General features: G+C 65.2%; 1 protein-coding gene across 2 annotated transcripts; it reads left to right on the top strand.

Annotated features, from left to right (window-relative positions):
• Positions 1-365: 365 nt before the first annotated feature.
• CEP170B (centrosomal protein 170B) lies at positions 366-25,981 on the top strand. Of its 2 annotated transcripts, none has more exons than XM_087817885.1 (19): positions 366-397; positions 3,461-3,579; positions 9,076-9,165; positions 11,328-11,408; positions 12,209-12,265; positions 13,296-13,431; positions 14,317-14,418; positions 14,579-15,055; positions 15,319-16,028; positions 16,345-16,515; positions 17,009-17,099; positions 17,241-18,956; positions 20,137-20,383; positions 22,495-22,654; positions 22,918-23,061; positions 23,180-23,268; positions 23,696-23,789; positions 23,971-24,022; positions 24,134-25,981. In XM_087817885.1, exons 2-19 carry the CDS (start codon positions 3,475-3,477, stop codon positions 24,367-24,369), a joined length of 4,758 nt encoding a protein of 1,585 aa, XP_087674011.1. In that variant the 5' UTR covers positions 366-397; positions 3,461-3,474; the 3' UTR covers positions 24,370-25,981. The 2 variants fall into 2 exon arrangements, with proteins under 2 accessions (XP_087674011.1, XP_087674012.1); XM_087817886.1 differs by lacking the exon at positions 366-397 and adding an exon at positions 2,500-2,983 and having other exon boundaries at positions 20,242-20,383.
• Positions 25,982-27,523: the final 1,542 nt, after the last annotated feature.

The raw sequence follows: 27,523 nt of genomic DNA, 5'->3' as shown, positions 1-27,523 counted from the left end.
GACGCCGGGTTCCCACCGGCTCGCGGGGGCCGCTCCGGCCCCGACGGGGCCCAGGGAGAGGGAGGGGGCGGGGCCTGTCCGGGGGCGGGGCCTGTCCGGGGGCGGGGCCTGGCGGGGGCGGGGCCGAGGGTCGGGGGCGCGGGCCGCGCTCACCTGGCGCCCCACCGACCTAACCTGAATTTCCGGGGGCGGGGCCGGACCGGGCGGGGCGGGGCGGGCGGGGCGGGGCGGGCCCGGCGGGCGGGGCGGGCGCCCGCAGACGTCAGGGACCCGCCGCGGGAGGCCGCGGCCGCCGCTCTGCCCGGGCTCGGCCGGGGCTGCGCCTGGCAGGTCCTCGGGGCGGCCCGCGCGGCCCAGCGCCCGGCGGCCGGACGGGAGGCCCGGGGCCGAGCCGCAGGTAAGACGCGCCGCCTGCGCCCGCCGCGGCCCGAGCCTCCGCCGCCCGCACCTGTGCGCCCGCGGGCCCGGGGCGGGGGCCGGGGCCGGGGTCGGGGCGGGGGCCGGGGCCGGGGCGGGGGAGCGGGGTCCCCGCCGGGCCGGACAAAGGCGCGGGGTGGGGGCGGCGGGCGCACCTGGCCAGGCCGGTGCCTGCGCTGCGGAGACGGCCCGGGTCCGTGCCAGGCTGGGCGGGGCCGCGGGGCGCGCGTCTGCGTCTCCGCCGCCCGGGAGGGGCGCGGGCGCGGGCCCGGCTCCGGCTCCGGCTCGGGCTCGGCCTCGGCCTCGGGCGGCGGGGCCGGCGCCGCTGCCTCCGCTCCGGCCGCGCGCCCCGCGGCCGCCTCCGGCCTGGTCTCGCGCTGCCCCGCGCCGCTGCCCCGGCCCCGCTCCCCCGCCGCCCCGTCTCCCCTCCCAGCCTGTCCCCGGCCCCGCGTCTGCGCCGCTTCCCCGCCCGCCCCGCGCCCGGCCCGGCCCCGCGGCGACTGCGCCCCCCCGCCCTGCCCTCCTGGCGGCGGCTCGCTGGCCGGGGCGCGGGGACGAGTTTGGGGGGTGCCTTCTCCCGCCCGGCGACGATGGCGCCCAGCCCCGAGCTCGGCGGGCGGCTGGGGCGCATCCCTGGCCCCAGGCCTGGGCCTTCTCAGGACCGGCCGGCGCGGCCCGGCTCCGGCTCCGGCTCCGGCTCCCGGCTCCGGCTCCCGGCTCCCGGCTCCGGCTCCCGGCTCCGGCTCCCGGCGGCAGGACGGGCTTTGGGGGCTGGGCCTCCCTCTGCACTAGCGGAGCCTGTGGCCTCCCGGGGCGGGGTCTCCGAGCCGCCGCCTCTGGGTAGCAGGCCCGGGCGCAGCGTGGGCCCCACCGGGCGTCGGGGCTGGGGGATGGATGGGGCCTGGAAAACACGGTGGGGCGGGGGCTCTTCAAGAGGGAGCCCTGTCTCTAGCCCAGAGGGGTTTCTGAGGAGGTTGGGGTTGTGGAAGCCTCTGGGGGCTGCAGGGGCCTGGAATAGTGCCGGCCCCTTGGTCCCCAGGGTCAGCCCCCCCCCAGTGGACCCTGGAGAAGTGCAGGGGACCCAGGGGCTCTGACCGGCCAGAGCTGCCTTCGGGGGTGGAGTTACCACATCTTCCCACCTGCCTGCCCCAGGTGACAGGAGGGTTTGCCGGGGATGCATGGTCACTTGGCCTTCACAGATGGGTGGGGCCTGGCGTTGGCCTGCCCGGAAGGTGGCTGAGGCCTCTGGGCGTGGGCCTGCAGGAGCAGGGCCTGGGGCACCCCACCTGGTGCCAGCACCAACAGCTCCCCTGGTTTCTGACTCAGCTCTTAGCCAGTCTCCTGCTCAGCCTCTGCCTCTGCTCCAGGCAGTCAGGCCATGGACTTGGGACCATTATCACAGGGCCCTGCACTCAGGCTGGGCCTCCAGGGATTCCCCGCTGGCTCCAGGACCAGCCATAGGCCTCCCAGATGCTGGAGGGCCCAGCACCTTTGCTCTGCCTAGAATGCGCCCCCCATGTTCATGTACCCTCTTCCACCTGCTCCTGTGTTGCTCAGATGTCACCTTCCCAGCAAGCCTTCCCTGACCACCCTCTTTAAACAGACCCCTCTCTGTGTCACTCACGCCTCATTCTTTTGAGGGAAACCCCAGGATGCATTTGACCTCGTGTGTACATGAGCTTGTGTGAGTGTGCATGTGTGTGCTGTGTGAGCGTGTGCATGTAGTGCAAGTGTATGTAGTGTGACTGTACATGTGTGTGCACATAGTGTGTGTGCACATATTGTGTGTGCCGTGTGAGTGAGCAGTGCAAGTGGGCATGTAGTGTGTGTCTGGTGAGTGTGCATGTGTGTGCCATGTGAGTGTGTGTATGTAGTGTGTGTCTAGTAAGTGTGCATGTGTGTGCCGTGTGAGTGTGTGTAGTGAGTGTACATGTGTGTGCCATGTGAGTGTGTGCATGTAGTGTGTGTGTAGCAAGTGTGCATGTGTGTGCCGTGTGAGTGTGTGTAGTGAGTGTACATGTGTGTGCCGTGTGTGTGCAGTGAGTGTGCATGAGTGTGTGTGTGGTGTATGTGCAGTGAGTGTGCATGTATGTACCATGTGAGTGTGTGTGTGCGGAGGAGAGTGGCCAGGACCTTGTGGGCCTGTGGGTGGTGCTCCAGGTGCACATGAGTGTGGCACAGGCGAGCCTGCACGTCAGTGCCTATGCCCCTGTGCTGGTGTACCCCTCTGCTCCTGCTCTGGGCGGATGAGTGCAGTGACTGCAGGTGGCCGGCGCTGCTCCAGGGCCTGGTCTCAGGTGGCACTGGCCCTTTTCATTGCTCAGGTTGCCCCCACTGGGCCCCTCAAACCACCCTGCATCCCCTGCTGTCCTGACTACATCAGCCCTCAGATCCTGCTTCGCCAACGCCCCCAGGACCTTGGGCACCAAAGCACCACTTCCCTCCTAGGCAATAGAGAGGCTGCCCCATGCCCTGACCGCTGCTCCTGTCCTGGCCTGGGGGTGTCTGCAGGATGGTCACTGTGACCACTGAGGGATATTTGGTCTTCTCAGTGGTGGGAGTATTGGTGGGTCAGGGGTCCTGTCCCCAGCTCTCCCCCTAGCCCCAGTGCCCAGGGCTCTGCCCAGAATGTCTGGCTGGGGGAAGTGGAGCCTCTGGTTCAGAATTTGTGTTCTGGGGAGGGTCTGGTGCATGGGCCTGACATTGTGGGGACCCTGACTGTGGGGAGCTGCTCCTGGTCAGGTCACAGGGACACCTGTGGATCCACACACAGGCTGTGCAGCTGATGCCCACAGTCTCCACCCTTCCTGCACCTACAGGAGAGAGAAGGGGCTACAGCTTGGGTGGGGATTCACGGGAACAGACATGCCCAGGGAAGGACAGGGGGCCTGGTGTGGCTGGAGCTCAGCATTTTTGGAGGTGCTGCAGTGGTGGTGTGGGGAAGGTGCTTGAACCTCAGAGGGATCTGTCTGTGCTGGGCCTCGGGGTGTCAGGGGCCTGGGCTTGGACAGGGGAGCCACTCTGACAACCCCTTTACCCCCAGGGCCTGCCGCCAAGATGAGCGTCACCTCCTGGTTCCTGGTGAGCAGTAGCGGCACCCGCCACCGGCTCCCGCGAGAGCTCATCTTTGTGGGGCGTGATGAGTGTGAGCTCATGCTGCAGGTGAGTGTGGGCCCCTCTGGGGCCTAGAGGGTGGGGCCCCGAGCAGGGGCCCCCACTTGCTGCGGGACACCTGGTGAAGAGGCCTCTGCACAGCTCCCTGGGCCCTGGATCCACAGGTGGACTGTGGGCCTGGGGTGGGCGTGTGCAGGCCCGAGTGCTTGCTCCAGGGTGAGGGTCTGACACAAGGCTGCTCAGGTTTCTGTTGGACTCTCACGATGTTGGGGACCCACCTCTGGAAGGTGTTGGAAAGCCGATCTGTCCATGTCCTTGTCGTCTGAGGGCCCAACTTGGGCTGTGAGTCTGGTGGGGAGCCACAGGGCCAGCTCCAACCATCGGGCCTGTCCACGGTGGCTGGTGCCCCTTCAAGGTGCCCTGGGAGGAGGGCTTTCTTATGCATGAGAGGCTGACAGCGGGCACAGTGAGCCAGGCACTGGACACTTGACAGTCAAGACTTTGTTTCTGGCCCAGGTTTCAGAATCTGAGTTCGGCTTCTATGGGACTCACATGTCTAACTCTTTGGGAACAGGATGGAGGGGCAGGGCAACAGGCTGATCCTGCAGGGCCCACCCTAGCCTGGGTGTCCTTTCCTCTGCCCCTCACGGTGTGATTGAGTGGGCTCCCCATAACCCTGATGGGGCCTGTGGGGGCCGCAGGTAGTAAGGGCCTTTAGGTATTAGGGGCCTGGGTGCTCTTCCTGCCCCCCAGCCCGGGTCTGTCCCCCCTACCGTCTCCCACAGACCCTCACTCTGCTTCTTTTCCCAGATGTTGGGAGAGGCTGGGGGGGGTCAGTGTGCTCAGTAGGAGTTTGGGGTCCTATCCCTAGTTTCTGGATGGTCAGTAGTGGAGCCTTAAGCAGGAGAGGAGCAACAGGGACAGTCCCTGGCATGGGCCTGCCTATGTTGCTGTCCCTTGCTGTCTTCCATCCTGTGGGGAAACTGAGGCTTGGGGAGGTTACGCAGGTGTAGTGTGAGTGTGGGAATGCCACTCACCTCCCACCACCCTGTCCTGGCCTCCTGCCTCCTGCCATTGACTTCTCAGAGGCAGCCCAGGCCTGGTGCCAAACCAGACCCATCCTTCTCTGTGCCCCCACTGGGGTCCCTGCCAGCATGAGCGTCCCGCCAGCTCTCTAGGGGCAAACCCTGACCTTCTCTCACCCTTACTCGAGCCTTAAGGGTCCCTGATGCACCCCACCCAACAGGCCTGTGCTGGGCCCCAGTCTCTCCCACACCTGCCCTAAGAAGGTGGCACCGGGGATGGGACAGGGCTGCGGGGAGTGGACATGGCGGGGGAGGGCCCTCTGTTCAGCAGAGAGGGAGGAGGCGGCCTGAGGAGGGGAAGCCGAGGCCAGGGAGCAGGGGCGGCCTGCAGGCCTGTGCCCAGCCTGGGCAGGAGGGGCCGTGGCTTGGACTCCCAGGCAGAGGAGGTGGGGGAGGCTGTGTCCTGGAGGCGGAGCTGGCCAGCCTGGCCTTGTGCCTCCCCCGCTCTGCAGCAGCCCCACGCTTGCTGACCGCAGTGTCCTGGCCCGTGCACGCCTGACACAGCGAGGACGTTACGCGACGCAATCGTGAGCGGAGACGCGGCCCAGGTCTCCTGCTGCCAGAGCTCCGGCGCAGGGCAGGCACACGTACCCTGGATGCGTGTGCACTCACACGCCTGTGCACGCCTGTGTGTGTGAGCACACATGTGGCTGCACGCTGTGTGCACTGCCTCTGTGTCTGTGGCGGGCCTTCTCTCCGCCCCTGCCCCTTCTGCCCCGTGGGAATCTGTGACAGCCGGGATCTGTCCGCTCACACCCTGCCCGGAAACCGTGGCCGTGGGCGGCCCGAGAGCCCCTGCACACTCGCTCACACTCACAGCCGAGCGGTCGCTGGGGTGGTGCTGGGTGAGCTGGCAGGAGGGAGGCCCAGCCCCGGGTTTGGGCGGCCGCCAGGTCGGGGGAGCCCTGGGCGGGGCTTCCCCTGCGGAGGGCGGCAGGCACGAATTTGGGAAGCGCATCTTGGTTCTGTTTTAAAATGAGTGCAAACAGACCCTTTTCCAAAGCTCCGTGTGTCTGAGCGTTAGGCCCTTTACGAGCCTTTTGTAGCCGCGGCTCCCCCGGTGTGTGGGCACTCTGCACACAGCCTGGTTTGGTCAGGGCCCAGGCCCAGGCCCAGGCCCAGGGGCGCCCAGCCTCTGCGCACCTGGGCTGGGAGTGGGGAGGGGCCGGAGGAGGCTCTGGTGGGGGGGCTCCTCCCTGCTCCTGGGAACCTGATGCTACTTGAGGTCTAGGGAGGGGGCTTGGCAGGAGTTGTGCCTGGTGACAGGCCCTGGCCAGGAGTGGATCGGGCAGCACAGGCTTTGGGTACACATTGGGGGGTGGGTTGTGCCAAGTCCAAGGAACCAGAGGAGGGTGGGGCATCTTGCTGGGAGAGGGAAGGTGGGCACAGGGAGGGGGGTGGTCCTGGGCAGAGGACCCAGACCCGGCAGAGAGCATGGGACCTCCAGAGCTGGCAGAGGCAGCGGGCCTGCTGGGGAGGAGTGTGGAGGGGGAGGTTTGGAGAGGCTTTCAGGGCCTGCGGCTCATGGGAAAGGCCGACCGTTCCTCCCAGGAAATTTTAGCAGAAGAGAGACATGCAGGGCCAGATGGGGGCTGGGAAGACAGGACAGAGGTAGCCGCAGGGATGGAAACAGGTGTACAGGTTGAGGGGCACTGAGGAGGAAGACCAGTGGGCACTGGCCCTGGTGCGAGAGGGTGTGTGGCTGGGGCAGGGAGCTTGGCTGGTGATGTCCTGGAGGAAGGTGAGAGGGCCAAGTGGGCCATAAGCAGGGTAAGGAAGGATCATGGTTTGGCCGGGTTGGGCTTGAGCTGCCTGGGGGCGGCCAGGGGGGTGGCCAAGGGTTGGGAGGGAGGAGAGTGGTTCCGGCTGGATCAGCCCAGAGGCCCCTCCAGGGGTTGCTCTCAGCAGAGGTGGCACCCAGGCGTGAGGGACAGGGTGCCCTTGCTGCTTCCCGCCCGTGTGCCTCGGGTGCGGCAGAGCCTGGGCCGGCCCTCATCCCACCGTGTCCTGGTGTGGAGCATGGAGTGATGGGCAGCCTGAGGCTGACGTGCCCCTCTCAGTGCCCCTGCCCGGCCGATATCCCTGTGAGGGCTGATGCCCGGCCCCTGGGCCTCAGGGTTCGCTTTCTTGAGATGGCCGGTCCCTTTGGCCCATTGGCATCTGTGTGCTGGGCAGGGCTGAGGCTGGCAGCTGACCTGCTCCGAGCCCTGGGCTGTGCATGGGAGGGGGGCAGAGAAGGAGGTGAGCCTGCCCGGTCGGCGTGGCTCTGTCGTTGAGCGTTGACCTAGGATCCAGGACATCAAGGGTCGATTCCTAGCAGGAGGTGTGCAGGAGGCAGCCGATCCATGACTCTCTCATCACTGATGTTTTTACCTCTCTCCCTTTCCCTTCCTTTCTCTGAAACCAATAAAACTATATATATATATATATGTGTGTGTGTATATATATATATGTGTATATATATATATATACACATATATTATAACTTTATTGATTTCAGAGAGAGGAAAGGAGGGGGAGAGAGAGAGATAGAAACCTCAATGATGAGAGAGTCATGGATCGGCTGCAGCCCGCAACCCGGGCATGTGCCCTGACCGGGAATCGAACCCTGGTCTCCTGGATCCTAGGTCGATGCTCAACTGCTGAGCCATGCCCGGCTGGGCAATAAAACTATATTTTTTTTTAAAAATTAGGAGATGAGCCCGGTCCTCCTGCTGCTAGACTGGGCCCTAAGAAATCGTAGTGCCTGACCCTGGGGCTGCTGAGAGGGGCAGCGACCTGGCCTGAGGGGGGGCGACACTGAGACCCCGTCGCTGGGTCCTGGGAAGCTCCTCCAATGCCCTGCGGCTGGGAGACTGAGGCCTGGAGCCGGGACTGCAGTGTCCCTGAGTGAGCCAGGGTGGGGCGGCCCCAGCCAAGGCCAGTGGGCAGGGTCATCAAGGTGGCTTCTGGGGGAGGTGAGTGCCCAGCAGGCCTGTGTGGGGGCAGAGCAAGGAGTCCAGTGGAGGAGGTGGTGCCTGGTGTCCGGGGTGGGTGGCCAGGAGCTGTCTAGCTGTAGGTTCTGACTTAAATGAGGCATCAGGACGGGCAGAAGTGAGGCCGAGGGGGCGAGGGCAGTGGGTCCTAAGGTCAGACCCACCTGCCAGAGACAGGCAAGTTGCAGCAGGAGTCCCACCAGCATCCTTTCTGGGGGCTTCCTGGGGAGGCACCTGGAGCAGGGGGAACAGCTTGTTCTTCCCTGGCTCGGGTGGGTGGTGCTGGGGCAGGTGACTCAGGGATGGCCTGTGTCCCGGGAGCCTGGCTGGCCCTGTAGACAGTACTCTGCCCTCTGAATCACCCCTGCTCCCTTCAGAGGATCCGTGGCAGGAGGATGTGTGGGCCCGCCCCCCACTTCTCTCCCTCCTCACGATACCCCCAGGTCCCCCACTGCGGTGTCATTGTTGTGGGTTGAAGCCACCACCTTGGGGCGTCTGATTCCAGAACAGCTTGGGGCATGGAGGCCGCGCTCAGGCCCAGGGCTGCAGCCCCACGAGCCCTGCCTGCTGGTCTCTCCAGGGGGAACCTGGTGCTTCTGCCAAGCTCAGTGACCTTGGCTGGGGCAGGGCAGGGCTGGGCCGGAGCCCATATCCACACCACCTCCCCATGTCCTGTGCTCGAGCCTCTGGGTGAGAAAGGAAGCCTGACCCTGGGAGCTTCCAGCCCTTGGGTGGATGCTGGGGCCTCCCCAGCCTCTGGTCATTTCAGGATGGTGCCCAAGGTGCTGGGCAGGTTGGGAGTATGGGAGACATGGGCTCAGAGGTGGTGGCCGGCTACCCGGGTGAGGGAGGGTCTGGGCACACACCTGTGAGAACTGAAGCCTGGTGCTGTGGGGACGCAGGAACTCAGGCCCTGGTCTGAGATGTGTCACCCGTTCGAGTATGCAAGTGCCCATCACTTGGAGAGCTTGTGAGCCCCGGGGGGGGGCTGGCTGGGCCGACCAGGAGTGGGGGAGGCCTCTCCCTGAGCCACCGCCCCAGCCCTTCAATCCTCTCTCCGGGTTCTGCCCGACCTGCCTGGCCTCCCTCGCCTGCCCTTGGGAGCGAACATCACGTCCCAGCTGACCAGGGGTTCCCAGCCCCTCCCCCGGCAGACCCAGGAGCACCCACTGGGGTGGGAGGGGCACTGGCCTGTGATGCTGTGGAGGGCTGGTCACAAGGGAGGGGCCCGGGTGGCCTCAGTGGGGTGGGAGGAACTGGCCCAGGCATCTTGGCAAATCTCTGTGGCCTGATCTGGTTGCTGGGACGGCTGGCCGAGCCCGGCCCGGGCGAGCTTTCCGGGGAGCACACACTCAAGGTGTGAGGGTGCGGGTGGGACCTCAGGGGCTCCAGGGCCCACGGGGCTGGCGTTGGTGTCCTGGTGGCAGAGGGGCGATGGGGGCTCCTGCAGGGAAGGTCCCCTGAACGTCCCCTGTGTCTCCCAGTCCCGCAGTGTGGACAAGCAGCATGCTGTCATCAACTATGACCAGGACAGGGATGAGCACTGGGTGAAGGACCTGGGCAGCTTGAACGGGGTGAGTGTTGGCTCTGCTCCTTGCCATGGCCCTGCCCCTCCACGACCCCTCCCTCTGCACTGTCTCTGTCCCTTTCCACGGCTCCTCAGGCCTCTGCACTGTCCCTGCCCCTCCAGGGCCCCTCCCTCTGCTGGCCTCACCCCAGCTCTGTCCCTCTCTGGGGCCCCACCGCCTCCATGAACACACCCCTCTGCTGTGGCCCACCTGGCCCCTCCAGGGCCTCTGCTCAGGTGGGGAGCCAGCCTCCTCAGGAGGGTTCCCGCTGGACCGTGCCTGGGGGGAGAGGGATGGGCCTCAGGTGAGCAGGGGAGGTACCGGGACCCCCTGCGGGCTGGGAAATGGGACTCCCGGGATGGATGGGGCTGTGCTGGGGTATCGTGTCCTGGGTGGGCGTTATGTGATCTCCTTTGTGAGTTGGGGTGCTGAGGACAGGGAGGTGACCAGGAGGAAGGCCCTGACTGTAGGAGCAGGGATGGGGGTCAGGTGAGAGGAACCTGGTGTTTGGGGTGGAAACGGGGCAGGAAGGACGGGAGCAGGGGTGGGGCCCAGTGTTGGTCTGTGTGCTGTCTGTCTGTCCAGGAGGTGTCTCTTTGGGACTCTTGTTTCTTTCTGGGTTTGGTGGGCAGGAGCCTGCCCTGGGCACTGTTTTAATAAGAAAACCAAGCCACCAACCTCCACCCACTTTTGCTGGAGCCAAGGAGGGCCCTTCCCCAGCCCTCCCTGTGTGGTCCTGCCCCCCATCCTGAGCCGGGGTCCCACAGGAGGCTCAGGCTGGCCCCACCTCTGTCATGCCTCACCCGCTGGCTCCTCTCGGGGTGCTCGCACCCAGCTGGGGTCTCAGACTGTGCTGGGGCCTGCCCCCCGGGTCCCTCTCCCGTCTGTCCTCAGGATGGGCTGCAAGGGAGGCTGGCACTGGCCCCCCGATTGAGGGGACTTCAGGAAGGTCCAGGGGTGCTGGCCTGTTCCCTGCTCTTCACCCCAGGGGCAGGCTCTGCAGAGGCCTGTGATGTGGGGCCAGAGCCCACCTGCCCGTTTGACACCGGGCTCAGACAAGGACACAGGCTGGCAGGCAGGGTGGTTCTGCAGAGCCTTGCAGCTGTCCCCACGCCAGGCCTGCTGTCCTCTGCTCCCTGCTCGGTGCCCAAGGACCCCTATTTTACATCAGTGTGTCCAAAACCATGCTCGCCTTGGCTGCAGCGCTCTCCCAGGCCAGCCCGCTGTGCCACCTCTCGGATCACAGCTGCCACGTTCCACGTGTGCTCAGCAGACACCTGCCCGGAGCTGCCCTTCCTCTGGGCTCCAGACTGTCCTGTGACGAGTCCTGATAGTTCCTTCTTTCTTTTCTTTTTTAAATTTTATAATTATTTTTTTAATCCTGAGAATATTTTTTCCATTGCTTTTCAGAGAGAGTGGAAGTGGGGGGGAGAGAGAGAGAGAGAGAGGGAGACATTGGAGTGAGAGACACATCAATTGGTTGCCTTCCAAACTCACCCCAACTGCGGCCAGGGATTGTGCCCTTGACTGGGAATCAGACCTGGGACACTTCAGTCCTTGGGCTGACGATCTAACCGCTGAGCCAAACTGGCCAGGGCCTGTTCCTTGTTTCTTTACCAGACTCCGGGCACAGTTCATGCCTGAGCCACCTCTGCCATCCCCCTGGCAGCCTGGCTTGTCCCAGAAGCGTGCAGAGCCAGCTGGGGTCTTGTGTTCACCTGAGCACAGTGTGGTGTTGGGTGGTGGCCCATGAGGGGCTCCCCCTGGAGGGAAGACTGTTTTCGGGGACTGGCTGTCCGATGCCCTGCGAGCCTCCGTGGAGAGCATTGGCACAGCCTGGCCAGCCCTGCCATGGGGCCACCCTGGAGGCATCGTGGGGTCTGGGTGGGGGGCTGCAGCCATCATGAGTCTGCCTGGACGAGAGGATGGTCTGTTTCACAAACATGTCCAGGGGCTTTCTGCTTGGGGGGCTGCATCCGAGTCCCTGGGCACCGGGTAAGGCCTGGCACTTTGACCCGCTCACCAGTCCCTTGGCGGTGTCTGTCCCTGCCTGGCGCAAGGGTGCCCGTGTGTTGGAGGGATGGCGCTTGGTCCAGAGCCGGAGGGAGGGAGGGCGCCAGAGCCGGTGCCCCGCACACGCCAGCTCAGCTGGGCCTGTTTCCCCACAGACGTTCGTGAATGAGGTGCGCATCCCGGACCAGAAGTACATCACGCTGAAGCTCAATGATGTCATCCGCTTCGGCTATGATATCCTTTCCTCCCGCTCCTCCTCCTGGCTCCTCCCTGGTCCCCAAGGGAGCAGGTGGGGGCCTCAGCAGTCACAACTGGGGTTAGAGGCTGGCAAGAATGAACCCCAACTGCAGCCCCTGCCGTCCATCCCCCAAGTCCTGGCCCTGGGCACCTACAGTCTGCCCGCTGGCCTGAATTCACACGGGGCCCAAGGAACAAGGGAGCCTTCCCTGGGACCCAGAGCCCCATGGCACCCAGGGGCTGAGCAGGCGTGGCGTTCTGTGCCCAGGGCACGGGTGAGGGGTGGCTGTGCCTCCCCCCTGGGCAGCTGGGGCCTGTATGCACAATAGGATAGCATACTGGTTTCAGCCCACACTAGAGCTGGCACAGGGGTTGGGGATGTGGCCCTGGCTGCTGGCGGAGGTCCCCCCCACCCCAGGAACCCTAAGAGGCTGCGGGCCGGCGGGTGGTCTAGGATAGCTGGACGGGAGTCGTAACCTCTGGGTTTCCTGCCTGCCTGCCGTGCCCTCGGCTGAGTGCGGGGTGGAGGGCATGCCCCGAGTCCTTGAGTGTGTATGTGCTGTGACCTGGAGTGGCCCCTGCCCGCCTCTCCATCCAGCAGGCTGCACGTGTACAGGCTGTCCCCACAGTGTGGACACATGTCTGGTGTACATGTGGGGGGGGGTGCTTGCAGATGTCCACACTCGGGGGGCAGCGTGACCCCCCCATTCCTCCCTCGGTCTGCATCGCCTGGTGGCAGTCCTAGGGCTGAGGCTGCTGTGCACCCCACCCCAGTGTTCTCCTTAGCTCACGGCCACATTCCAACATGTACGTGCTGGAGCGTGTGCAGCACCGCGTGCCCGAGGAGGCGCTCAGGGTCAGTGCCAGCCCCGGACTCCCCCGTCCCCACAGCCCTCGGCTCCCACTGCCCACCCCTCCCGGCCAACACCCCCAGGCTGCCCTGGCCGGGCTGTGGTTCCTCGGCTGGCCGGTCCTGCTCTGCAGGATCACCCGGTCTGGCAGGTGGGGAGACAGTCATTCCCCGCCGGGCTGATGCGGCGCCACGGTGGGCGTGGCTAGTGGGTGTGGCCAGAGCCCTAGAGGCCTTGCCCAGCAGCCTCCTGTGTCCTGGGAGGCCCAGGGTGGCCAGGAGCAGGCAGGAGAGGGCCTTTGAGGCTGGCGTTCAGGCTTGAGGGTCCTGGGTCGGGGGCCACTGCAGGTGGGGTGTTACAGAGCATGGTCTCGGGGGACTCTGTCCAGAGTTTTACCCAGGAGCTGTTTCAGGGGTGGGGGCAGGCCTCGGCTCACCTTCCCAATGAGCCCCAGGCAGCCCAGGGACATGGGTGGCCTGCCTGGAGTCAGCCAGTGTGAGCCCAGCACTGACGACCACAGAGCTCAGCCAGGTAGCCCCTGGCATTCAGACACACACCCACACGTGCACACACACACATGTACATGTACAGACACGTGCATGCACACGCAGACACCCATACACATGTACAAATACATGTGCACAAGCACACACTCCAGCACATGCGTGCACATGTGCAGACACGTGTGCGCGCATGTATAGACACATATGAACATACATGTACAAGCACATGCTTGCATGCACAGATGCTTGCACACACACATATGCATATAATTAAATACGTGCACTGCTTCCCAAACACACAGGCCCTGATGGCTGACCCCGTGCCCCGGGGCCTGTCCCGCCCCTCTGGTGGGTCTGGGGTGTCAGTCTCCCCTCTGACGTTGCTCCCACTCCTCCACCCAAGCAAGCAGCCCCCTCCTGGCAGCTCTGTGGTCCTGAGGATCCCCCAGGCTTGGGCACGGAGCTGCCTGCTGTGCGTGGGGGTGTCCCCCTGAGGCAGCTGCTGCCCCTCACGCCCCCCCCCCGCCCACAGCATGAGAAATACACCAGCCAGCTGCAGGTGAGCCTCAGGGGTGCAGCCCCCAAGAGAGGCGAGGCCGTCCCAGAGCAGGCGCCCTACTGCGAGTCCTCGAACCCCAGGCTGGAGCGGGACCGGAGGCCAGGAGCAGGTACGACGGCACGGCAGGGGGCCGGGGGCATACACAGGCCCCCCCCACATGCCTCCCCACCCCGAAGTAGTGCTTTTGCCCCCTCAGGACCCCTTGCTCCACCTCGACCTCCTGGGCTCATCCCCCCCCAGCAGTCACAGTACAACCTGCTCACATAGGAGCTCAGGTGCCCATGGGCACTGCCTCCACTCTCTGTAGACACTCCCACCCACGCACCCCTGCACCCCTGCAGACACACGCACCCCTGCACCCCTGCAGACACACGCACCCCTGCACCCCTGCACCCCTGCAGACACATCCACCCAGTGTGTCCGCGTTCCTGCACCCATATACATGCACTCTCCTGTGCATGCCCAGCCCATGCAGTCTGTAGACACACACACTTGTGTGCGCCCACATTCCTGCATCCTGCAGACACAGACCTGTGCACCCCGCCCCCCTGCACCTGGTGTGGCCCAGTCAGACTGGTGGCACGCAGCCTCCAGGGTCACCCATCTGTGGCCTAAACCACTCGCAGAGCCTGGTGAGAGGTGGGCTCGCTGTGGGGCCGGCTCTGGAGGCAGAGGCCCTAGGGCAGAGCTAAAGAGATTGTTTGCCCCAGGTGGGTGCTGAGAACAGTGCTTCCCTAGGGACCAGCCTCCCCCACAACACCCACCTGGCAGGCAGGCCCCGATGGGGCCGGGGGAGGTAAATGGCATAGACTTTGGGCAGCGAGTTGTCACTGTCATCAACATGGAAACAGCTCAGGACCATTGGCAGCTGGCCGGGGTCCTGGGCAGCTGCAGGCCTGAGCTGGGAGGTGATGCCAGGGCTCCTTCCACACCCCATTCCCCCCCTGTCTGTGTTGGGGCCACCGTGACCCCGAGTCCGACGCTCCCTCCGCAGAAGCGGCGGCCTACCGCACCCCCCTGTATGGGCAGCCCTCCTGGTGGGGGGAGGATGACAGCTCTGCGCCCGAGGACCGGCAGCAGGAGGGGCCGTACCCAGGTAGGTCCCCAGGCCGGGCCCGTGGGAGCCCCAGAACTTCGGAGTGCAGCCTCGCCGGAGCGGCCTGCTCTGAGGAGAGGGAGCTGACGGTCCCAGGACTGTGGGTGGGTGAGGGTGCCGCCCTCAGTCCTACCTGAGGACGTGTGTCCCCCCCGCCCAGAGCGGCCCAAGGAGCTGGCGCAGCAGGATGGCGACCTCGCTGGGACCACGGCCGGCTTCCGGGCGCCCACAGAGCCTCAGGGCTACTCATTCCGCCGGGAGCCCAGCTACTTCGAGATTCCCACGAAGGAGGCCCTGCAGCCCCCGCGGCCCCCCGAGGTGCCGGCCCACGAGGCGCCCACCAAGGACGTGGAGCCGGGAGGGGCGGCGCCCGTGGTGCAGAGCCACGCCTCCTTTACCATCGAGTTTGACGACTGCAGCCCGGGCAAGGTGAAGATCAAGGACCACGTCACCAAGTTTTCCCTGCGCCAGCGGCGGCCCCCGGGCAAAGCCACACCCGTCGAGGTGGTCTCCGCGGAGACCAAGGTGGCCGACTGGCTGGTGCAGAATGACCCGAGCCTGCTGCGCCAGGCGGGCCCCGGAGACGACCGGCACAGCGCCAAGAGCGACCTGCCCGTCCACACCCGCACCCTGAAGGGTGAGTGCCCCGCCGGGTGGCTGAATGAACCCCTCCCGGTTGGGGACCCTAATCAGCTTGACCAATTTCAGTTTTTCAATGAATTGCCCGAGACCCGCCTGCCCCATTGGGGGAGACCAGCATGTTCCTGGTGCTCACCTGGGTCGTGTGTGCCGGGCTCCACGTTGCGTGGAGTGGGGCGCTGTGTCCCCCACCACGTGTGTCAGCTGTGGTTGGGTGTGTCGGCCCCCCTCAGCCTGACGCGTCGGGATCCCTGCCCCCAGGCCACAAACACGAGGACGGCACGCAGAGCGACTCGGAGGACCCCATGGCCAAGGCGGCCGCGGCCGGGGCCCCTGTGGAGAACGGGGAGCAGGTGCGTCTGCAGCGGCAGATCAAGCGGGACCCCCAGGAGCTGCTTCACAACCAGCAGGCCTTCGTCATCGAGTTTTTCGACGAGGACACGCCTCGCAAGAAGCGCTCCCAGTCCTTCACGCACGCCCCGCCTGGGGACCCCAAGGCCGACAAGCGCCGGGGCCCCGGGCCGGCCGACAGGGACCGCCCCGGCGCCCCGGCCCCGGCCCGGGGAGGGGGCAGCAGCTCCGGGCCGCAGCGGGCCAGCTCCCTGAAGCGCGAGAAGACGGAAGAGCGGCTGGGCGGCCCCGCCACCCCCGCCCGGGCCTCCGCGCGCCCCTTCGGCAGCGTAGGGCGCCGCTCCCGCCTCGCCCAGGACTTCGTGGCCCAGTGCCTGCGGGAGGGCTCCCCGGCTGCCCGGCCGGGCCCCGAGAAGGCGCCCCCGGCACCGCCCGCTGCCCTGACTCCCCGTGGGGCCAGTCCCGCGGCCCCCTCGCCCCCGCCCCCGCCCCCCACGGACCCGCAGCTCACCAAGGCTCGCAGGCAGGAGGATGACGACAGCCTCAGCGACGCGGGGACCTACACCATCGAGACGGACCAGGACCAGGAGGTGGAAGAGGCCCGCAAGAGGATCGACCAGGTGCGGTCGGTGGGGCCTCGCGGCTGCTCTGCCCGGGCTGCCCTGTCCTCCCGGAGCCCCGGGCCCAGCGGGAGCTCGAGGGGGCCGGCCCTCCCACAGCTGCACCGCGCCGGGGCGGACAGTCCCGCTGGGCGTTCTCGCCCCGCCTCTCACTTCCCCGCCTGGCCCTGGAAGGTCCCAGCAGCTGCATGTCCCGGCCGCCGGCCAGTCTGTCCAACCGGGTCCCCTGCTGTCCTGGAATCGGGGTGGGGCTGTGTCCGAGCGGAGGGCGGGAGCTGGGTGCTCTGACCCGCAGGCCCGCTGTCCCTCCCCACAGGTGTTTGGCGTCCTCGAGTCCCCTGAGCTCTCCAGGGGGCCCTCGGCCATTTTCCGCCCAGTCATCAGAGGGGACAGAGATGAGTCCGGCGATGCGATGGTTCCACGGGTGTCCCTGCTGCAGGAGTTTGCCTCCCGGCCAGTGGGCCTGGCCCCGCAGGGGGAGCTCCAGGTGCGTAGACTGGGCCCAGACAGCGCCGGTGTCCGGGCTGGGCCCCGTCCTCGGGTCCTGTTCCCGCTCACTTTGAGGCTCTGGTTCTGCCTGGAGCTGGGCTCCGGACCCCACACAAGGCTGGGCTAGACGTTTTCCTGAGGAGTGTACCCGCCTGGCAGGTGGCGGGACCAGGTGTGGAGGCCTCAGCGGGTTCTGAGGCCCTGAGTCAAGTTTGGCGCCTGGGTGTGTGCTGCCCACGGGCAGGGCAGGGCTGGGCTGAGCAGCAGCTGCCGACCTCGGAGCCGCTGAATTGGCTCCGATATAGGTAGTATGTTGGGGTCCTACAGGCTCAGGTGAGGCAGCCGGGGCCTCTGGCCGTTTCTGCAGGGGGAACAGGTGGCAGACGTGGAGGTGGCATTGGGGTGGGCTGCCTTGGATGCCCCCTCATAACTCCGCCCTCCCCTGTGGGGCCCCTGCCTCCTGCGGGTACACTCCTACCTTCTCTCCGCAGGACCTCCCCGTGCCGGGCTCCCCTGGAGGTCAGAAGTGGGTGTCCCGCTGGGCCAGTCTGGCCGACAGCTACTCAGACCCTGGCCTGGCAGGTGAGTAGCCCTGGGGCTGCAGTGGGGAGAGGGCAGGGGGTGAGCTTGTGCCAGCCTTGCCCGCAGCAGGATCAGGCTCCCGTGCGCCCAGGGGCCTGCAGGCCAGCGGCTGCTCTAACTGGGCTGCCCTTGTCTTCCCAGAGGACAGCCCCGGGCCCCGAGCGGGGGAGCTCGAGGGGGCCCTGCCCATGCGCCAGCGCCGACGGCTCCCACAGCTGCCCAGCGACAGGGCGGACAGTCCCGCTGGCCCCGAAGCCGTCAGGAAGAGCGGGCCTGGGCCACCAGAGGCGGGCAGTGAGCCGGCCGGCCGCCTCCTGGGCCAGGAGGACTTGGAGCCCGACAGCCTCAGTGATGCCAGTGGATCAGACGGGGGGCGGGGCCCCGAGCCAGGCAGGGGCCCCCCGGAGGAGAGGCGCAGGAGTCCCCAGGAGGGACTGGTGTGGATGAGGGGCCGGGGCTCTCCCACGGCCACCGGGGAGCTGTTCCCCAACTCCTTCTTCACTGCGGACCAGAACGGGGAGACTGTGTTTCCCCGGAAAACGTCTATGGCTCCAGGGGAGGCCGAGGGCCCTGGGCGGGCAGTCCAGCCCAGCACCCCCTCAAGGGACAGTGTTTACGTCAGTGCCAGTCGCAGGATGGTGATCCAGCTGCAGACCGGGCGGTCCCCAGAGCCTGAGGGTCCTGCCCAGGCCAAGGAGGCCGGGGCCTTCATCCGGCAGGAGAGCTTCACCAAGGAGCCGGCCAGCAGCCCCCCAGCACCTGGCCAGCTCCCGAACATCCCCAGCCACCCCCTCCTGCAGGACTTGGCTGCAGTCCGGGCCTCACGCATGGACATCCACTCCCAGGACACCCAGCTGATCTTGAAGGAGACAGAGACGGCCCTGGCAGCACTGGAGGCCCGACTGCTCTCCAAGCCTGGGGCTGAGGCAGAGGGCAAGGTGGGCAACACCCCGGGGCCCCCAGAGGACTCCCTGTCTGGGGACTCCGATGTGGACACGGCCAGCACCGTCAGCCTGCTCAGTGGCAAGAACGGGCCCAGCCCAACAAGCCCCCAGCTCATGGGGCTGCAGAAGGAGAAGCCGCCGTCCCCGCCAGCAGCGCAGAACCTGGGGGGGGTCACCCTGAACAGCACCCGGGAGTGGCTCTCGGAGAAGCATCGTCACCCAGTGGGCCCGACGGACGCAGGCCGTGGAGAGCCCGTGCGGCGCCTGGCTGTGCGGCGTGGCCAGGGTCCCCAGGGTTCCCTGGACTGGCCCGACGAGGACCGAGGCTCTGGCCTTACCCACCCGCCTGGCTCAGACACGGTCACCTCTGACCACGAGACCCCCTCGGTCACCAGGGCAGGGCGGCCAGGGTCTCGCCGGAAACCCACAGCCCCACCGCCGTCCCCAGCCGCCCGGGAAGAGCAGAGCCGCGTGTCGGCCAGCGCCCAGAAGGTGCAGCAGGTGCTGACCCGCTCCAACAGCTTGTCCACCCCACGGCCCACGCGGGCCTCCCGGCTGAGGCGGGCCCGGCTGGGGGACGCCTCGGACACAGAGGCCGCGGACGGTGAACGGGGGCCCCTGGCCAACCACGAGCCAGCGGGGCGGCCGGCGGCTGAGCAGGCCAAGAAGCTGTCGCGCCTGGACATCCTGGCCATGCCCAGGAAGCGGGCAGGCTCCTTCACGGGGCCCAGTGACTCTGAGGCGGCCCCCGCCCGCACCGGCTTCTCTGGCCGCAGCGTGGAGTTGTCCTGCGCCGGCCGCAGGCTCACCAGGGCCGAGGCTCCGACTGCCACCCGGAAGACTGCCAACACTGCCACCGCCTCCCGCCAGCCCTTCAGCAGGGCCCGCCCGGGCAGCGCCCGATACTCATCCAGTGAGTGCCGTGGGCGCGGGCGGGCAGTGGGCCTGCAGGCCTGTCCCTGTGGGCAGGCACGTCACCATGGACTCGCACACAGGTGCACCTGAGCAGGCTGCTCTGTGTGAGGGCAGAAGACGCCAGCCGTGTACAGATGTCCAGGGTGGAGGGGCTCCTTCCGTCTCCCGGGTGGGCCTGCCCCTTGTTCCCTGGAGCTGGGACTTCAGGCTGGGACCCCGATGGCATGTGAGGCGTGTGTGCAGGCTGAGCCACCCACATGGGCTGGGGGCCGGGGGAGGGCCCTGTGCCCAGCTGCTGTTGGTGTGCAGCTCCCTCAGGGGTACCCTGTGAGCCCAGACTCTGTGGCCAGGAGACAGCTGTGTCTATCGCCTCACCCCGCACAAGCAGCCTGCAACCCTTGCGTGCAGCAAGGAGGGATGGGCTGCTGTGGCCACTAGCGCCAGCCTCCTGCCCAGGGCCTGGACATCCACCCCCGTCGGGAGCTAACCCGTGCTCCGAGTGAATTGGTTTAAGGTGTAGACGCTGCTGTTCTAGCTTCCCACCCGGCACCCCCTCTCCCACCCCCACGCTGACTCAGCCTGAGCCTAGTCCCGAGGCAGGGTGCTGAGCTGAGCGGCTCATTGGAGGAAGGGACGGGTGCCCGAGAACCATGGTTGCTTGTTTGGAATGCTGGCTTCTCCCCTCCTTTTATTGTGCATGTTCCCAGCCACCGCGGGGGAGGCTTGGAGCCGGGTTGGGCCGGGAGTCAGGTGTGAAGACCAGGCAGGTGCAGGGAGGGGTTTCAAGGAATGAGCTCAGGCTCTGCCCGCTGGCCAGGCCCTGCTCAGCCACCCTCTTGGCCCAGCCCAGGGCCACACAGGGAGGATTACCCATTTGGGGTATGAGCGCCATTTCCCTGCCACCGAGACATGGTTCCCGTCTGGCTCACGTAGCCTGGCCTGTTGAAGCGCCAGGCTGCCCATCCCTGCACGTGCCTCTGGGCTGGTGGCAGCCTCGCAGACCGTGGAGCTTAGCTGCTGCTGGCACTTCAGCTGAAGGCTCTGGGTGCAGGGGTGCCAGCCACAGGGTGGCCACCCCGAAGCCCTGGGCCCTTGCCTGGAGGGACCTGGGGGCTGCTGTGGGGTGCTGAGGGCCGCTCTGTTCTGTTCTTGCTTCTGGAACCAATTCACTCGCCCAGGCACACGTCGCCGGCAGCAGGGCTCTGATTGCACGTCCACCTCTGAGGAGGAGTACGGCTCCCACCACGGCTCCCCCAAACACACACGCTCCCGTGCCTCAACAGCCACGCAGACCCCACGGGCGGGCAGCTGCACCCGGGCCCGGCCCCGGGCCCCTGGCCTGCGGGACACAGATGACGACGACGAAGAGGAGCCCGACCCCTATGGGCTCATTGTGCAGACGGCGGAGATTGCGGAGATTGCCAGGTAAGCGGCGCCCGTTCACAGTGGGAGCTGCTGACCCACTGGGGCCTCCCCTTGGGGCTGAGAGCATCCCGAGGGCAGGGGCTCTCTTCCCAAATGGGCTTTGCAAAAACTCTGGATGGATGGATGAGTGGATGAGAGGATGGATGAGGGATGTATAGTTGGATGGATGGCTGGCTGGCTGGATGGGTGGATGGATGAAGAATGAATAGTTGAATGGATGGTTGGGTGGATGGATGGATGGGTAGATGGTTGGATGATGGATGGATGGATGGATGGATGGATGGGAGGATGGATGAAGAATGAATAGTTGAATGGATGGTTGGGTGGATGGATTGGATGGGTAGATGGTTGGATGATGGATGGATGGATGGATGGATGGATGGATGGATGGATGGATGGGAGGATGGATGAAGAATGAATAGTTGGATGGATGGTTGGGTGGATAGATGGATGGATGGTTGGATGAATGGATGGGGAGATGGTTGGATGATTGGATGGATGGGTGGATGGATGAGGGATGAATAGTTGGATGGGTGGGTGGATGGATGGTTGCATGGTTGGATAGGAGGACAGGTGAGGGATGAATAGTTGGGTGGGTGGGTGGATGGATGGATGGGAGGATGGATGAGGGATGAATAGTTGGATGGATAGTTGGGTGGATGGATGGGTGGATGGATGAAGGATGAATAGTTGGATGGGTGGGTGGGTGGATGGATGGATGGATGGATGAGGGATGAATAGTTGGATGGATGATTGGGTGGGTGGATGGATGGATGGATGAGGGATGAATAGTTGGATGGATGAATTGGTGGATGGATGGACGGATGGATGGATGGGTGGATGGATAAAAGATGAATAGTTGGATGAATGGTTGGGTGGATGGATGGATGGATGGATGGGTGGATGGATGGATGGATTGATGAGTGGATGGATGGTTGGATGGATGGATGGGTGAATGAAAGGACGGATGAGGGATGAATGGATAGATGGGTGGATGAAACATGGATGGTCAGATAGGTAGATGAGTGGATGGATAGAAAGATGCAGATATTCCTGGGATGGTGAGGGACCTCCGATTCAAGGAAGAACTGCACCAAGATTTTTATTAAAGGTGTACTCCCTCATGTGGTCATTTAGCAGAAGGGCCCACCTCTAGGCCAGGTGCTGGGGAGGATGGTGCAGAAAGGTGGGCAGGGGGTGAGAGCAGGGTCTTTCTCTGAGCAGTGGTTGGTGCTCGATGGCTGGGCCCTGCAGGGCCTTTAGAGGGATGGGAGGGTCCTGGGGCTTGGTGGATGGTGAGTGTTTGGTGTTGAGGATGCTGACCTTGAGCCCAGGAGGCACCCAGAAGAAGGTGACCAGAGGCAGGTGACTCCTAGGAGAGTGCCCCGTGTGGGTTTTGGAGACATGGGCGTCGCCAGGACAAGGATAGCGACTGGGCCATGGGGTTGTGCAGAGAGGACATGAGAGTGTGAAGAGAGCCAGGGCAGAGGGCCAAGGGGTGTTGGGGGTGTCACCTGTGCAGGGCGAGGTGAGGGGGCTGCAGTGCCGGCTGAGACAGGAGGTAGCAGGTGGAGGGTCGGGAAGGAGGCGCTGCACCTGGGTGAGAGGGAGGAGGGGGTGGGGTGGAGGAGAGAGGAAGGGGGGTGCAGGGCCTGGTTATGAGGTCTCTGCTCACATCCCAGCAGCTGAGTGCAGGAGCAGAGGCTGTGGGGGGTGGGGCCGACTGGGAACAGGCACTGAGGCACTGGTCGGTTTCTCACCAGGAGTTAGAGGGAAGCCCTGTGTTTCCTCTATCAAGGAAAGGTGGGGTCCTGGTGAAGGACCCCCACATCCAGGGCCCAAGTTCAACCCTGGTTGGGGGCAGAGCTCTGGTATCCATGCCGGGCAGGGGCCGGTGGTGCCTCCAGGAGTGAATGGGCCTGAGGGCCAGCTGGGAGGTGCCTGGGCAGAGCTCGGACAGCTGAGGATGGAGACCCTGGCATCCTCCTGGGAGGGGTGTCTCCTGGGGAGGGGGAACATTGAGTCCCACCCGCTCCTGCTCCCCGACCTCCTTGCACTGCGCCCCTCTGGGAAGTCCCCACGGGATCTGCCTTCTCTCCTGCCGGCTGCAGACTGAGCCAGACGCTGGTGAAGGACGTGGCCATCCTCGCCCGGGAGATCCACGACGTGGCGGGTGACGGGGACTCGCTGGGCTCCCCAGGGCCTGCCCGCAGCCCCGCCCTCAACAATGTACCCAGCACCCCGGCCTCGACCATCTCTGCCCGAGAGGAGGTGAGCCTGGCCCCAGGCCCTTAGCAGAGGGTTGAGGGCAGAGGGCAGAGGGAGCCATGGACTCTCACCGAAACCCTGCTTCCCTATGTGGCCCCAGCCACCCTGGGAGCATAGGTTCCAAGACCTGCCTCTATTGAGTGGGGGCATCTGGGGACCCTGAGCAGAGGGCTTGGGGCCCATCGCTCTCATAGCAGGGGAGGTGGTGGTCTCTCCACTTTCTGGTGGATGTTCTCCCCGCTGGGCTGACCCCTCCCCACACACAGCTGGTGCAGCGCATCCCCGAGGCCAGCCTCAACTTCCAGAAGGTGCCACCTGGCTCCCTGAACTCTCGGGACTTGGACCAGAACATGAACGACCGCCGTGAGGACACCCTGGCCAACAAGACTCGGCCTCGGAACCGTGAGGAGGCAGGCACCCTCCCCGCCCCCTCCCCTGACCTGGCTCATGAATGGGATCCTTCTGGGCCGGGGGAGCAGGACTTTCTGGGGGGCACCTGGGCACTGTGCTGAGGCCTGGTCCTCACAGGTGATCTTCGATAACCTGATGCTAAACCCCGTGTCCCAGCTGTCCCAGGCCATCCGTGAGAACACGGAGCACCTCGCCGAGAAGATGAAGTGAGTCGCCCCCCCCAGAATGCTCCACTGGCTGTGGGACCCCCACCAGAAGGGAGTACCGGGGGGCCCAGCCCGACTCCCCTCAGACACATAGGAACACGGGCATGTGAGCCTGGACTGGGTGGAGCTGGTGTCCCCCCAGGGCACACGCTCCAAAGGGCACACGTGTGTGTTTCCACCGCTCCCAGAAATGGAGCCTGGGGGAGCCAGAGCCCCCAGGACGACCCGCATCCCGGCCCCACTCCCTCTCCCCAGGCCTTCCTCGCCCTGACCCGGGCCAGGCAGAAACAGACTCTGGTACCAGCCAGCCCAGGTCCTGCTCCTCCGGGCCTCAGTTTTCCCTGGGGCACAGGAGGGGTGGTCTGGGAAGGGGCTCAGGTTCCATGTCACCGTCCTCTGTCTGCTCCCCCCAACCCCGGCTGGGCAGGATCCTCTTCCAGAACTCGGGGCGCGCATGGGAGGACCTGGAGGCTAGGATCAACACTGAGAACGAGGTGCCCATCCTGAAGACATCCAACAAGGTGAGGACAGGAAGCCCTGCCAGACCCCAGAGCGCCCCGGCCACCTGGCTGCAGAGGGAGTGGGGCTCCGGCCCGAGCTGGGACCCCAGCTCCTCCCCCAAGCCCCAGGAAGAGGCCGCCTCTCTCTCGGGGGTCAGTCCGGTTCCCTCTGCTCCATCGGCCCCCTTCCTGCTGCTTCTAGGAAATCAGCTCCATCCTGAAAGAACTGAGGCGCGTGCAGAAGCAGTTGGAAGGTGGGTGTGGCCAGGCCTGGGGTGGAGGCTCGGGACCTTAGCCGGAGAACCCAGGGTGGGCGTGGGAGGCAGGGCAGGACCCTCCGCCACCTAACCCTCCCTCCCCTGCAGTCATCAACGCCATCGTGGACCCCAGTGGGAACCTGGACCTGCTGACCACAAGCAGGAGCTCTGCGGGCTCTGGCCAGCTCGGGAAAGGTCGGCCGGCCGCCCAGAGCCCAGCTTCCCCCCCTTCAGCCCTGTCCCTGAGGAGCTTCCCGCAGAGAGCCACCTGTGGGTCCCCTGGCCTCCCGGACCCTGCCTTCCTCCCCGACTTCCTTCCGGACTCAGAGAGGTTCCTGATCTAGGCGGTAGGGCCAGGCGGCCCCCCTGTGTGCGAGTGTCTGGTGCCTCCCGCTCACCCTGTCCCTGCCTCGGCCCCTCCCGGCTGTGGCCGGTTCACCGTGAAGACCCCCCACACGTGCCATAACCCCACAGGTGGGTGCTGCACCCAGGCCCCATCTCAGCTCCCAGCCAGCAGCCCGGAGGATTGTTCAGCCCCACCCCACCCCACCCCCACCCCGCTGGCCTCATGGCCCAGCTCCTGCTGTGGCCACTGCCAAGGGCCAGGTCCCCGAGCCCTCTGCATTGCAGTTATTTTTGTCTTTAATTTTCAAGGAAAGAGTAGTTTGTCCCATTTCAGCAGCCTCTCTGCCCGGAGGGGCCCACCCTGCCTCGTGGGCTGGGAATGCATGTTTACCTGTCTTGTCCCTGTGTGCTGGCCGGCCAGGCAGAAGAAGGGGCCGTCCGTGGGGTCATTCAGTGCCAAACAGGGAGCTGGGAGGGGCTCAGCTCCCCACCCCAGGACTCGAGGGTGCAGGACAGGCAGGGTGCTGCCGCCAGGCTGCCCCGGAGTCCAGCGGCCAGGGCAGGGATGTCGCTGTGGCAACGTCTGGGGTGGGAACCCCAGAGCTTCGAGCCTTTGGTGCCAACACATCTGCAAACCCATGTGTTCAGGCTGCTGCAGGGAGGCTGCTGGGTGTGCCAGCTGCCTCGCAGGTGCCGCCCACGCTCACACCTGCTCACCGCCAGCCCGGGCACATCTGTGTTTGCTGTGCCCTTGGGCTTGGCGTCTGGTGGTCCTGGGCCAGGTGGGGGTGAGCGCCAGACCAAAGTGGCTGCAGGCGGGCTTTCAGAGGCTGCCGAGGCAACACGCCACCCTGTCCTGGACGCTGGGCATTAATGGGGCACCTATAAGCAGCTCGGGCCCCACAGGCCCCAGTCCCGTGGGGCGGTGTTAGGCACAGGCCCCAGGAGTGTTTCGTTTTCTCAGGATTCTGTTGGGAACATGCCAGGCGGCCCCTCCTGGAGCCTCTAAGCCAAAGAGCCCTTTTGGGGTGTGGGGGTGCCCCACCTCAAGCAGAGTGGCGTGGGTGCACTCTGCACCCCCTGGCATCTCTATGAGTGTTGACTGCAGGAGGAATCAGCTGCTGGGGGGGCCACTGTGGCTGGATGGAGCCCACATGGCTGACGTGGCTCTGTTTACATTGGGCACCCAGTGCGTGGCCTGCGCCCCACCCAGTGTTTACGTGTGTGAGTGGCGGTGGGGTCCCCGCCTGGCCCCCACCCGAGAGCCTGCTGTGTCGCTCGGAGGAGGTGCTAGTCCCAGTCCCCACCCTGCATGCCCCACGTAGCTGCCCGCAGCCGTCCTGGAGACACGCAGTGGCCACAGCTCCTCCATCCACCACACCTTCTCCATCCACCCCCCACCCCCGGATGGCTGTACAATTTTTTTTATTCATAGATTCGTGTGCCCCCTCCAGCCCTCGACCTGGGATTGGTAACTTATTTGTCTGGGTTCGCCGAGGCTCCTCTGTGTTTGTCCTCAGGTGGTCTATGGGTGTCTTTCAGAAAATGGTTATTTTATATGATTTGTCATGGAATTTGTTCTAATAAATCATTCTATCATGTGGCAGCATCCCGGCGGCCTCGCCTGGGCCTCGTTTCTTGGTGGTGGCGGTTGGTGGGGGTGGGGAGTTCTTGGCCCCGGGGTCTCCCTTCCTGGGCTGGAAACTCCCGTTTGACCCCCAAGACCAGGGGGCCCTGCAATGCAGAGAGTCGCCACCAGGTGGCAGCCTGGGCGAGAAAGCGAAGCAGAAATTTCCAGATGTTGGCTCATCAGAGAGGTCATTTTATCCCAGCTGGTCAAGGCGGCCACGTCCGCAGGCTCGTCTCAAGCTGGCTGTGCCGCCGAGCCCGCTCCTCCCTCTGGATGGGTGCAGGGGTGGGGTGCTCTTGGCACTTGCTCTGCGCTGACGTCCCCCACCTGCAGTGTGACGCCCCCTGGTCTTCACACCGGGGGCAGTCCCAGCCCCACCTCCAGCTGCAGGGAGGACCCTGAGGCCAGAGGGGGAGTCGAGCCCTGGCGGGTGGCTCCGTGGGCTGGGGTGTCATCCTGTGCACCAGGAGTTTGTGGATTCAGTCCAGTCAGGGAGCGTGTGGGAGGCGACCCATCGATGTTTCTGTCTCATATCGGTGTTTCTCTATCTCTTCTCCCCGCTTCCTCTCCCTAAAAATCAACAACAAAAAAAATCCTTGGGTGAGGACTTAAAAAAAATTAAATAAAAGGGCAGGCTGGGCTGGAGCAAATGTCCAGCATGCGATGAGCCCACAAGGCCGGCCACGACCAGAGCATGCTCATGGGTGACTCGACCAGCGGAGCAGGGGCCACTTGTGCCTCAGCACTTCCCCACTCCAGGTCTGTTCCCCACTCCAGGTCTGTTCCCCACTCCGGCTCTGTTCCCCACGCCGGCTCTGTTCCCCACTCCAGGTCTGTTCCCCACTCCAGGTCTGTTCCCCACGCCGGCTCTGTTCCCCACTCCAGGTCTGTTCCCCACTCCAGGTCTGTTCCCCACGCCGGCCCTGTTCCCCACTCCAGCTCTGTTCCCCACTCCGGCTCTGTTCCCCACGCCGGCCCTGTTCCCCACTCCAGCTCTGTTCCCCACGCCAGCTCTGTTCCCCACTCCAGGTCTGTTCCCCACTCCGGCTCTGTTCCCCACGCCGGCTCTGTTCCCCACTCCGGCTCTGTTCCCCACGCCGGCTCTGTTCCCCACTCCAGGTCTGTTCCCCACTCCGGCTCTGTTCCCCACGCCAGCTCTGTTCCCCACGCCAGGTCTGTTCCCCACACCGGCTGTGTTCCCTATGCCAGTCTGAGCAGCTAGGCCCTCCTGCTGCCCAATGGAGACCTTCAGACCTGCTGCTCCCTGCTGGGCCTCACTTTTCTGGCCCCATGGTGGCCCCTCAGGCACTCAATTCATCAAAAAACACCTGTAAGAAGTGAATAGGAAAAATGTTAACTATTTTTAGATCCAATAAACACTTTGTGTGTGAGTACACAACTACCACAAGCAGAAAAAGAGAGCTGGCCCAATAAAAAACGGGCCGAGGGCTTGAGCAGGCAGTTGACAGGCAGTTGTCTGAGTGGTCAGTAACCACGAGGTCACCTGTTCAGAGAAGTGCACC

This window comes from Miniopterus natalensis, chromosome 1, assembly GCF_054644295.1.
Source record: "Miniopterus natalensis isolate mMinNat1 chromosome 1, mMinNat1.hap1, whole genome shotgun sequence".
NCBI lineage: Eukaryota > Metazoa > Chordata > Mammalia > Chiroptera > Miniopteridae > Miniopterus > Miniopterus natalensis.
This window is presented reverse-complemented; position numbering and strand designations above follow the sequence as displayed.